The 12,893-nt window shown below is 32.9% G+C and overlaps 1 protein-coding gene across 10 annotated transcripts in view; it reads right to left on the bottom strand.

Annotated features, from left to right (window-relative positions):
• Nucleotides 1-12,893, bottom strand: part of LOC105325515 (transcription factor ETV7) — a 28,817-nt gene that overhangs the window by 6,154 nt on the left and 9,770 nt on the right. For 8 of the 10 annotated variants that reach the window (XM_011425121.4, XM_011425123.4, XM_066084116.1 and 5 more), the window contains 4 exons: nucleotides 11,201-11,288; nucleotides 3,277-3,384; nucleotides 1,481-1,585; nucleotides 1,161-1,256 (listed from right to left, as the gene is read on the bottom strand). In XM_011425121.4, the coding sequence (XP_011423423.3) occupies nucleotides 1,161-1,256; nucleotides 1,481-1,585; nucleotides 3,277-3,384; nucleotides 11,201-11,288 (397 nt within the window). Of the gene's footprint in view, nucleotides 1-1,160; nucleotides 1,257-1,480; nucleotides 1,586-3,276; nucleotides 3,385-3,594; nucleotides 3,837-11,200; nucleotides 11,289-12,893 lie in introns of those variants that run through there. The other 2 variants (XM_011425131.4, XM_011425132.4) reach the window with 2 other exon arrangements.

Below are 12,893 nucleotides of genomic sequence, written 5' to 3'. Positions count from 1 at the left end.
TTTCCCCGTAACGTCTAACTACCAATCTCATAAGGATATCCGTTTAAATTGACATTTATTATTTGTATGCATTTGTTGTTTGCATTCTTCAAACGTTTGTCATTTTTATGAATTTTTAATACCCGACTATAAAGATGCGCTTAAACATGACAAACAAAAGCGTTCTTTTGCAAGTCTAAAGGCAACATTGCAGTGAAAAATCGCAGAACTGTTCCTTGTTCTGATCGACAAAAGGTGCCATGTTACCTGCTCCCTGGATAAAAAGAAACGAATAACACGGAAACACATCTCGATTCTAAGCCTAACAGATCTACGGATCAATAACATAATTCACTGGCAGCAGGTTGGTGTCATATTAGAGACATTTGACTGGTCCTATTTCCGGCCTCTCTCAAAGACCAACGCGGAAACGCAGAGATGTTTGACATTTTCTCGATCATTATCACTCCCTAGCGTTTTCCTGAAGTATCCGGATGATTAAGTTTTAACATGACCATAAAGATCGTCAACGGAACTTTTTCCTGTGATCCGTTTCCTGGTGCAGGGGAAGTGTCGTACACTACCTGGATCATGATTCAAGATGCGATCACAGAATCGATTTTGTTGAAAAAAAAGCATCAATTTTGTCGTCCATTGGTCGGGATGTAAAAATGTCTTGTTTTGTCCCCCCCCCCCTTTTTTTTTTATTTAGAAAACAAATTCTGAATTAAGAGATCATGAAACTTTTTTTGTTGTCTTTATAAGGGACCTTTAAGTTAATGATTTTTAAATATCTTGAATATCAACACCATCAATATCTGATTATAGTGAAATATATAGCATTATATGTAAATTTTAAACATTAGGACATCATATGAATGCTGTACAAGTACTAAATACTTACTACTTAAATAATATCTCTCAACTCAGAGAGAGAGAGAGAGAGAGAGAGAGAGAGAGAGAGAGAGAAATAACAATATCAAGATAATATTAGCAAAGAAAATAAATATTATGAAATTATTTGATTAACACATTATAAATGTATTGAATTTCAGATTTCTGTATTAAAGACAGAGATTTTACCCCCAGCGTGGTTTGAATATGACTAGAGGAGATAACGATCTTTTAAAGTCAATTTTAACATTTTAAATAATTATTATTTTGAAAACATTTTTAATTACCTGGCGACGAGAACTGTTGAGGAATCTGAAAGGACGACGGTGCAGTTGGAATGTTTTGGTAAGAAGTCCCAGATTGCGACTGGTTGTCGTATACCCCTGCAATCAACAAAGTGCGTAGGAATACATCAAAACAGAATTTCGCACATCCAACTAGCGATAAACATACAGAGAAGTATGTAATTTACCATTTGTATCAAATCTGTCCATAGACGATGCAAAAATGCTGAATTCTTGACTATAAAGACAGAAGTTATTTTATATGTTGTGTGGTTTTTTTTTAAAAAAAAGTTAAATTTGTATCAGTTTCAAATAAAACCTACCTGAATTTTTGTGGACGAGTTTGTTCAATGCGTTGTACAGAAGGTCTCCGTTCTTCGGCACTCTTTCCATAAAATCGCTTCTTTTTAAAAGGCAAAGGGCTTTTCCTGAAAAGTGTAATTCTACCGTGAACACATGCGGAACTGCCTGAGTATAAAACCTTGAAAGGTTTATATGTTCTTGTACTTAGAGGCATCACTATTAAGGCGCAGTCTTCATTCCTTACAGCATAGTCGTTTACAACGTTCGCTACATGTAGTGTTCTGTTTTAAGTGTCGACAATTTATTTTTAAGAATGTACTTGTAAAGCGTCTAAAAGCGCGTTTAAGTAAGCGGGGTTCCTTATTATTGCCCCTACACTTCCTTAATGCCTCTTAGTCCCCTATCTTCAAAACAATTAAAAACGTACGTGCATTACATGTAGAAAATGAATTAGATAAATATTTTCCAAAGATATTTTATAAAAGTTGGTAAAAATACAGTCATATTCTTGACATCCCAGGTGTTGAAGTTGATATTACAAATTGTGTTTAACCTTTATTTCTATTATCTCATCATTAACCCGTCTTTCCTGATACATTAAGAGGCTGTCTAGATATGACGTCATACGACCACTTTATTCGGTCCATAAAAAATATCTCTAGACATTCAATTGTTTTGACAATGAATAGAAGTGATAAATGATGAATAATGATTTTAAAAATCTATTATGATTATCATTGTTGTTCTAAAATGAAATTTCAACCAGTACAGACGTACCTTAATACAATATGGAATTCCGATTTACTCATCAATGCATGGGCCTCATTTTTTAAGTGGCAGGGAATAATATATATATATATATATATATATATATATATATATATATATATATATATATATATATATATATATATATATATATATATAATGCAATACCAATGGTTTTGGACATATGAATATCCATAAATATTGACCTTACATTGAATTAAAGCTTTTGCAAATTAAAAATTCAGAAATACAATTAGGTTGTCTGAATTTAATTCTGCATTCTTGGTCACGTAAAATTTTAAATAAAACCAACTAGGGAGAGAAAGCAAAATGTGTTTTAAGAGGGCATATTTTAATTTTTCTATTTATTTCTTGATTAAAAATATTGCGAATGTTTCAGCAAAATTAAACCAAGTTGTTTTAATGAACTGTTCTATACGACAACTATAAAAACAGTTACTTTAGGGGAACCTAAATTATATATTCTATTAAGGACAAATAATATTTTCATTCTTTAATTATTTTTACCGACTGTCTATGGTTCTAATTTACTAAAAGTGAAACTAAATCAAAACGCCTGGGTTTTTCCCTCTCAAAGGAACACATTTCTCAGTAAGTTATATACTTGTGGCCCACTGGTGACGTTAATAATAACTTTTTCACATCCTTATCAGAATGCAACTACATTGTAGTACTTCCTCTGAATATGTGGACTGGGTCACCTTCTAACGTACAAAATAATATCCGGTCAATACTAAAAATGTCTTATCATAATCATTTCTATAGTTAACTCAATCAATCATTTTTAGTTACACGTAGCTGAATGTTGAAATATTGTCCCGCAAAAAATCGCATTCACACAATTCATAATTTTCTGATTCACAGAACCCCCCCCCCCCCCCAACAAACTGACATTTTTCTGATTAAACTGTACGTCCAAATATTGCTTTTATTTCAAAGTGATGATTTGTTTTGAAATTTGAATCATTTTTTTTAAAGTTTCAGTTTTTCTGATAACAGAAAAGTGAAGAAACAGTATTATCCTTACCGTTCATATCGAACTTGTCGGCGGGCACTGTTTCGATCGAGTACTCTTCCCCGCACCACCGTAACCAAGCCGCCACCTCCTCCTTCGTCCATTGCTGGGGATGCTTGGCTACAACCAGAATCACCATATGACAAAACGACAATGTAAAAACAAACAGCTTAATATATATCCACTTCAGTGCCCTAAATATACAACGGTTTGAGAAAAAAAAAAGATACTGGGTTAAAACTAAAAGGGATGTTTTAAAAAACATGCACCGACTATCTTTAAAACTAAAAAAACAAGCCCAGCGAGGCTGTTTTAAATGTCGTCATTTACCTTGAATAAAATGAAAAACAGCTTCATTGAAGAGCATGGTTTACCTGCCGTGCTGACTGAAACCAATAGAATGAGACCTCAGAGATACAGCTATCTATAACCGATCGGAAACCATAGATTAGGAAGGAGGAAAAGCTAGGCGATAAATTTTTCGGAAGCACTATTGTGTGTATACACATAACATCCCAATAGGTTCGGGCTTGTGGTGACCTCTGACCTCTGGAGTAGTCAGTTGTGAAAGAGATCGTCACACTTGTGAATAGGAAAGAACTTATATATATATGTATATATAGGCACACGTAATTTTTTCCCCTATTTTTCGATACAATGTAACGGCAAAAGAAGCATGCACAGCTTTTTTCTGATTAAAACTTTTACAGTTGTACTTAAAAATGTAATAAGTACATGAGTGTACTTTTTAAACAACCCATTTGCATGATGTCATAGCCACTTAAAATTTGGATATCTTTAAATGAACAAGTATATATCTAACAGCGATTTTCAAGAGCCAGATGACATCTCATGCTAGATGTTGGTGACATATTTTCATAGACCTTTATTTGTCATCGATATCTATATTTTTTTAATATAAATTCATGGCACTTAATCTTGTGGATAATCACTCATTGAATTTTTGGTAAAGTAAATTGTGCAGCAAAATATAATTTCGAGAAAAAATAGTCTAACGTTTCACGCATAATGATGAGGGCACCACGATAAGAGCTTTTGCTTCCATTTAGCCACAACCTTTCCTTGACTATTTTTATAGGCATTGTCATATTAAAGAAACTCATCTTAAGCCTTAGCTGACCAATGAAAACATCCTTTTCTTGTTCATCTTGAAAATAGCAAATAATTAAAAAAAAAAACACCAAAAAAACCCCCCAAAAACAAAAACAAAAAACCAATGTGGACGCAGTCTTGTACATAATTTTTTTCGTGTTTATATTAATAAGCAGTCTAAAATTGTGCGATTCTGAAATTTTGGTGTATGTACTCGAATGCGGCCTTAATGAAATATCAGATCAAACATTAAAAATACAGATATATTTAACAAAATCCGTATAGAAGGTCCGGATTCGGAGTTTACAATTACCAAACGAAAACTAAAGTTTTTTTTTCATACATGGGGTGTCCTACATGAATTATTCCGGCGAACATATTAAAGATATCATGTTTTTGATTTTTATTCATTTCGACAGGACCGATATGTAATATTAAGCTACCCAGTTCTTTAAATATCCTTCATTAAAATAAGTATTTCTATGGTGGCATATCTCTGCCCCTTATGTGCAAGTTATTTTTCCATCAAATATGTCGACATGCAAGATAAATATGTTGACATGCAGGATAATTATGTCAACATGCAACATAACTATGTTGACATGCAAGAAAACTGCAATCAAATAAGAGTTATAAAAAATATCAAATATCGCCAACATGTGACATTCAAGATGCTAGATACGCTACCTATTGATGTCAACATGCATTTTATTTATGTTAACATGCAACTTCTTTATGTCGACATGCAACTTAGTTATGTTAACATGCAACTTCTTTATGTCGGTATGCAACTTATCAATGTCGACATGCAACTTAGTTATGTTAACATGCAATATAAATATGTTGACATGCAACATATTTATGTTGACATGCGACTAAGTTATGTTGACATACCACTTATAAGTTGCATGTCAACATATTTATCTCGCATGTTAACATAACTAAGTTGCATGTCAACATATTATCTCGCATGTTAACATAACTAAGTTGCATGTCAACATATTCATCTCGCATGTCAACATAAGTTAGTTGCATATTGACATAAATAAGTTGCATGTTGACATAAATAAGTTGCATGTTGACATAAATAAGTTGCATGTCAGCATATTTATCTTACATGTTAACATAAATAAGTTGCATGTTGACATAAAAAGGTAGCATCTAGAATCTTGGATGTCACAAGTGGGCGATATTTGAGAATTTTTGAGATTTTGTATAATTCTTATTTGATTGCAATTTTCTTGCATGTCAACATAGTTATGTTGCATGTTGACATAATTATCTTGCATGTCAACATATTTATCTTGCATGTCGACATATTTGATGGAAAAATAACTTGCACACAAGGGGCAGAGATATGCCACCATATATTTCTGTACATATGTACTTTTATATTAAAACAAAATGTTTTGATATTTTTTCAAAAATTCCTATGGGTAAAATGAGTTAATGTTAGTGTATGGATGAAAAATGTTTTCCTTTCCATAAGGAATATTTATGTTAAATTACGTTGAATTTGACTCAGTAGATCTTAAGAAGATTTTTAAAAATTGCACCCCTTGCTCTACATTTTCGAGGTTTTCTCCGCTTTTAATAAAGATCGGTCTTTCATTTCTGCAATTTTTATTTGCTTTACTATAAGGGTGCTTTGTGAAATTGAACAAGCGGTTTAAGAGAAGAAGTCCAAACTGTAAAAAGTTCAGCTCAGGTGAGCTAAAAAGGAGACACGGGTTCGTACAATCGCAACTTCTGAATCTCGGACACAATGTTTTTCCGAGCCTACCGGAAAGACTCGAGAAGTTGCGATTGGGGTTCGTATCGTATGTAAGGTTCATTCGTGTTCGGTGTTTGAGTGGGAGCTGACTCATATAAATCGTTTATGTTATATCCGTTTCTTTTTAATATTTTCTATATATGTTAAAAAGAACAATCCCTTCTGACATAAATTAAAGTAAATTAAAACAGCATTAATTACAACTTTCAATTAGGTTATAGTTTAAGTAAATTGAACATCCTTCTTATTATCTATATATTACAAATTAAAACTAGCTTTAGAAATAATATTAATAATCAGTGAAGTTTAACTAAAATGTTGCATAAGAATGACTAGTTTTATGTCAACATGCAATATCATCTGTTATGCCAACGCAATCATGTGTTCCCTCCTACAAACAAAGGTGCGCACGAAGAAATTTGCGTTACTTATCTCTTCCCTGTATGATTTGCTACACTTTGTACCCAACTTAGGCAGTCAATTGTTATCTTGATAATTAAAGCCCCGGAACATCTCTGTAAACTTACACCAAGAGGGAAGTAATTGAAGTTGACTTGAATGAGAGCCCGGCGAATAAGAATAGCAGGGACTGTTGCCGTTAGAGACTAACAGATTGATTGGATCACTCATGCTTAGAGCTATGACAATAATCCGGTAAAGGTTTTTGATTCACATGTTTGTCATATACTGAATCTGGTCAATGCTCTACCCCAGCCCGCTCACTGTAGATTGGTTCAAAACCACAAAAGAAAGTTGTTTTTTTTTCATCCCGACATTTTTTGGCGAAAGACGCGTTAAGTGATATTTATATCATATTGCTTTAATTACTATCTGACAGAAAGACTTGTTATCTTAAATGAAGTTTCTCTGAAAAAAAAATCAAATTATCAAAAATAATACTTTTTCTAAATCAAAATTTTAAACAATTTTCATGGAAATAGAATTTTCTTTTCTGAGGCGCAAATTTTGAAAGATTTCTTTGTTTTAAATTTGTGTCATTAGTCTTAGATTCTAATTAAGTGCCAGGCCAAAAAAAAAATGCATTTCCACTAATGTTATAAAAAGCAAAGTGTTTTAAGAAAAAAAATTATAAAATTTTTTTTTCACACATTTTAAAACCAATCTTTTCTAAAATTATTATTCTTGTGAGATAAATTTGACTGCAGATTTAAACAGCGATCTTGAACAGATTAACAGTTTGGTAACAGTTAACATAGTATAGTGATGTTCAGAATTCACCAAAAAGTATAAATTACAGACTGTTTAAAAAATCATTGGCTTTTGAGGAATATTTTTTTTAATTTTCCGACAAAACTATGGAAGAAATACTGTTTTTTAGAACTGTTAACTCAAAACTACCCATTGAGACAGGAAGATGGTTCAATATTTCAAGAGAGAATAGGACTTGTAAATTATGTATTTGTAATGAAATTGGAGATGAATTCCACTATTTGTTTAACTGTTCTGATCTTTGTATAACTGATGCTAGAAACATGTTTTTACCAAAATATTACATATCAAACCCAAATGTTTTAAAATTTGAAACATTGTTTAATGTATCAAACAAAAAAAAAAACACTTATCAAGATTTGTAAATTTATAAATACAATTATTGAGAGAGTTAGCTCTCTTGGTTAATGTACAATGTACATTTACTAATCCTTCTTCACAATGTAATTTTTGTATATATTTTCTCTACACTGTAAACACAGTTTATTAAGAATAAAGTTCATTGTCATTGTTGATCAAAACAAACTAATTAAAGAATTGGTTGATATTTGTTGTGTTTTACTTTCAATTTAAACGTGATGTTTGCTTAATTTATGCAACTATCTTCGTTCAAAATCAACAAAAGGTTTAAACCCATTTATGTAATCCGAAATTATAAAATATTATGATTGAACCTTCTTCTCATTTGGCAATTTTTTCCCTGACATTCTATTTATCATTTTGACATCACGAAAGGGCGGTAAAAAGATGTTTTAAAGGAAAAGTTAATTTGTTGTAAAAGAATGTATCTTACAAAGAACAAGGTATTCGTACCAGTGACTGTCGCAGAATTTTCAAATGAATTGTTGAAATAAACTATATTTTGATATTAGACAAAATCCCAAGAGAAATGTACATGTAGGTTACATAGATTTTGTATAATAATCTGATTTTGATAAAAGTTCTCAATCTGTTTTTGTCATAACACAGAATATTATTTTTATTTAGTTCTGAAACATGTCTCCCCCCCCCCCCACCCCCCACACACCCTTCCCCGCATTGTCTTGTCTTACATTTACAGCACTTATCAATTTTTTACAACTTTGTTTATAGTCTTAATTATAATTCAATTTCACTTGTGCATGTACAATCACTTTGGTTTAAAGTCAAGATCTGGTAAATAAAAGGTACCGACAGGTTTATGAAATTCAAGATATTAATTCTTTCATTGATGCTTCATAATAATATCGTTCTTTGATAGGATGTGTAGCAACCTTTAATATTGGGGCTTAAATATTTGGTAAACAAAATGTAAAAAATCATGTTTTAAATACAGGCACTCGGGGCATTGATTACACCCCCTCCTCATATTTATCTATTGAAAATAAAACAAATCCGATGCCAACTCCCACTGCTTATGTTTTTATATGGATAACACTGAATTGATAAAATAACTTATGTCTTTTTAAACTTGTTTTTAAAAAAGCGATTTTCGACCGACCCTTAAAAAGCGAACACTTGGGGTATGGTATGGATTAACCCCCCCCCCCCCCCTCCCCCAATATTAGTTTTATCTGTTGAAATTTTTTTTTTAAATCTAAGACTTACTCCTACTTTTTTTTCTTGAATTCTTTTATATGCATAATACATAATAGTTAATGTATCCTAGTTTTAAAATTAGCGTTTTCGACGGAGAACACATGCAACTTGTTTGCATCAGCCGGACCATTTAATGTTCCGAATGACATTACGAACCCAATGACGCCCGAAACTTCCGAGAACGTTTTCGCCGCTGATTTTCAAACAAGGACACCTTACGTAGCAAAAAATCACCAGAAAAAAATTATCATGCTACCCAAACATAGTTTCAAGGTATTATTTCATCATGATTTTAGAGATCTCGACTAAAAAAACATCTATAAAGCCATACACACAGAGCAAAGATCATTAACAGGAGTTTTCGTTCTTTTACTATCGGACCAGTTGAGGCACTTGAAAAAGATTTACCAAAATTTGGGTGATTTTATAGATATATTTCCAAATCGATGTCTCTTAAGGTCAAGATCTAGTAAATGATTCCAGACTGTCTTTTTGGTGCTAGAACCATTATGACGTCATAATTGACTTGATGAATCTTTTCCCGTATTTTACAGCTTTCAAGGAATTATGTAGAAAATAAAACAATATTTGGATATTCTATATATTATCACGGGAAAAGTAATCCCGGTACCTATATTCAATTTGACATCGTTTTAAAGAGGAGGTAAAGAGCTTGTTTAATGCCGTTTTTGGAGAGATTGTAGGCATTCTAGATATATTTCATTTGTCAAAATTGGACAAAACTCTGAGATTTGTTACTTTTATCCATCATATTTCACAGAAAATGGTTGTTTAAAACATGATTTTTCATTGTGTTTACCCAAAATTTAAGCCCCGGTACACCCTATAAAACAAAGATATTATTATGAAGCATCATAAAAAGAATTTATATCTTGAATTTCATGAACCTGTAGGCATTTTTCATTTACTAGATCTTGACCTTAAGCCCCTTTCACAATTGGCGCACGCGCAGAAGCGACAAAATATTCGTGCGACCGAAAAAAAAAATTGATATGATTTGTAAACTCTTGCCAAAACAATCGCATATGAAAAAGTACTCGTGCGAAACTCTTATGATTTAAAGCGACCGTTGTGCGATGTAAACGCATTGAAACCTGCGGTATATCTTGCGTCTATATGCGACTGTTGTGCAATGAACGCGAGTGTTGTAAAATATGGCGATAAGATCGCACGAAAGACGATTGAACGTGCGCCAATACGATAGGATGAGCTGCGCTCGTCCGAACATGCGTTTCATCGTACTAATGATAGTAGGAGTCAGAGGGGGTATGCCAGTAGAAATACCACCCAAGAAGATGGCAAAGCAACAGCTAAAATCAAGGTCAATTGTTGCCTGAAACAGATTTGCTTATACAGTGCATATACCTTATACCGGTTATTCGCCCCTGATTTATTTTCGTTCATTTCGCTCTTTTTGTCAGTAAGCAGATTACTATTTGAGGAATTCCAATGTCTCATTTTATATCTCTTTTACCATGTAATATTATTGGGGCGAATTCAAGACGAGGCAAAAACCGTCAGTAGAAGCGAAAATAACATGGGGCAAAAGTATAAGCAATGATAGTTACGGATAACGTTTTCATTTTTAACTTAAAAACTAAAAAAAATTCAGTTAAAGACACAAGTATACGGACACATATTATCAAAAACCTGTTTGGCAAATTATATTGACGATTTTTATCATGATGTGATTTGAACATATTTTTATTGTACAATGTTTTTCAATATAATTTTTTTTAATTGAATTGATAGCACAAGTTCCAAAACTTCTCCCCTCTCATAAGACCGCCATATCCCTTTACCATGATGCAAGACTTAGTCCAAAGTCAAATATCTAAATGTTTTGAAAAGGAATCTGAAACTACTTAATATTGAACTGGCAAAAACATTTTCTTATGAAGATAAAATAATAAAAAAAGAAAAAAAGAACAATAAACCATTTCCTCTATATGTCAGAAAAAACCTCCTGTATGAGTTCTTATCTGATAATAGTTTTACTTTAAATACTAATGCTAGATTAACTACATTGATTGAAGTTGTTAAAAGTAATTAGACAGGTACATCTTGTACCATTATTCAAAGGCCAGAATAAAAGATGAAGATATTAGAATAGTCCCGTGATCGACGGAAATGAATTTGGCAAATCGTGGAAAACTGTGAAATGATTCCTTTGTTTAAAGGTTCTTTCCCTTTTTTAACAGATCTGAACTTTGAACTCACCTAAACTGGCGGGAACCACAGGCTGTGGTAGGGCAGTGGTCGTCTGCTGTCTCAGTGGGTAGCTGGACCACGAGGTAAACATTGGGATCTACACAAAAAAAATCCTCAGTTTAACAAAACAGATTTCTGCAGCCAACAAAGGCAACTGTTCCTAAGGTTATGCTAAACAAAGGAGGATGCGACAATTTAAATTGATGCAACTGTTTACTTTAATTAGTATAATAGGGCGTATCACATTAGGATAAACAAGACTATTTTGCGCAACAATTGTTAATAATTGATGAGGAAAGGGCAATAACACTTAAAAGCCGGTAAAATTTTAAACTGTCTAGATGGTCCCCATTTATCAATTTCAGAACATTCTAGAACATCATGTTAATTGGTGAGCATGTGCTATTAACTCTTCCTTTTTTTCTTCACCAACCGCTGCAAGAAACATCGCAAATCCCCCACCGTATACTGTATACAGGAAAATGTTGGTCCCTGTTTTATTTTCGCCTCTTTCGTCCTCGTTGTCAGCGGGCGAATTTAAGACTGGGCGAATTCTAATGTATTAATATATGTTATCTCTCTTTAAAGGGGCATGGTCACGATTTTGGTCAAATTTTATTTTTCTGTTTTTATTATTTACAATGCTTTATGAATGCATTCTTAATGATCAAATGAAATTTGGGTGCCCGTCGATGAGTTTTAAGCAAGATACAGGACTCACAATTCTTCGTCATGTAAACAAGGCTCGTGCCCTGTTTTTGTTTACATAGGTTCAATATACCAGTAAAAAATCTTTTTCAAGATGATTTGTCTATATTGTTATTCATTTTAAGCATAAATAAACAGTTCCTAACGATTAACACATTCATTTTAGGTCTAAAACTGGAATTTTCACTTCAACATTCAAAATGTAAACAAAAGCTTTGGTTACATAGCGAGGTATTGTAAGCTCTGTAAGTTGCTTATAACTTAACAAATGACACTCAAATTTTGGTTGCCTATTAAAAATGTCTTACTGAAGCATAATAAACATTAAAATCGAAAAAATAATTTTTGACCAAAATCGTGACCATGCCCCTTTAAACTGCACAACTATGTCTGAGCGAATCTAAGACGGGACCAAACCGTTTGCAAGCAAAGAATTGCGGAAATAATTAAGAGCTAAAATAACCCTGTATACAGTAGTTATATTTTGGGTTGTTTCTGCTTTCTCATTTTATAATTTCAGCGTCATGACCAGGAGTTACTCCAAAGAGACATGGGTAGCAGCGCCGATCAGTCCATGTGAATGTATTTAGTGATAAGGACATTGCATAATTTTGCATAGAATGCCGTCTCCGGCGAGGGGGGGGGGGGGGTACGGGGGGGGGGGGGTACTGTTGTTTCGAGGCTCACTGGATCACGATGGTATTTCCAATGCTGTCTATCATATTTTTTATGCTGCCAAATAATTGTCATCTGCGCATACATTTATCTGTTGCATACTGCACTATAAATTAAATAAAGGGTCATGACAAGTACGCCAAACGTCATTTAATTGTTGTTGTTTTTTGTCATTTTCAGGAGTTCAGGTATATATCATAAGGTGCATTTAATATCAATTTTGGTAATTGTTAAGAAACGGTAGGCTAAATGGTCGCTGAATAACATATCAGTAATATTGATTTGACATTTACTAGCATGTTACATCTTTCCATAAATG

This window comes from Magallana gigas, chromosome 5 (genome assembly GCF_963853765.1).
Source record: "Magallana gigas chromosome 5, xbMagGiga1.1, whole genome shotgun sequence".
Classification (NCBI taxonomy): domain Eukaryota; kingdom Metazoa; phylum Mollusca; class Bivalvia; order Ostreida; family Ostreidae; genus Magallana; species Magallana gigas.
Note: the sequence above shows the minus strand (reverse complement) of the source record. Positions and strands in the feature narration are given on the sequence as shown.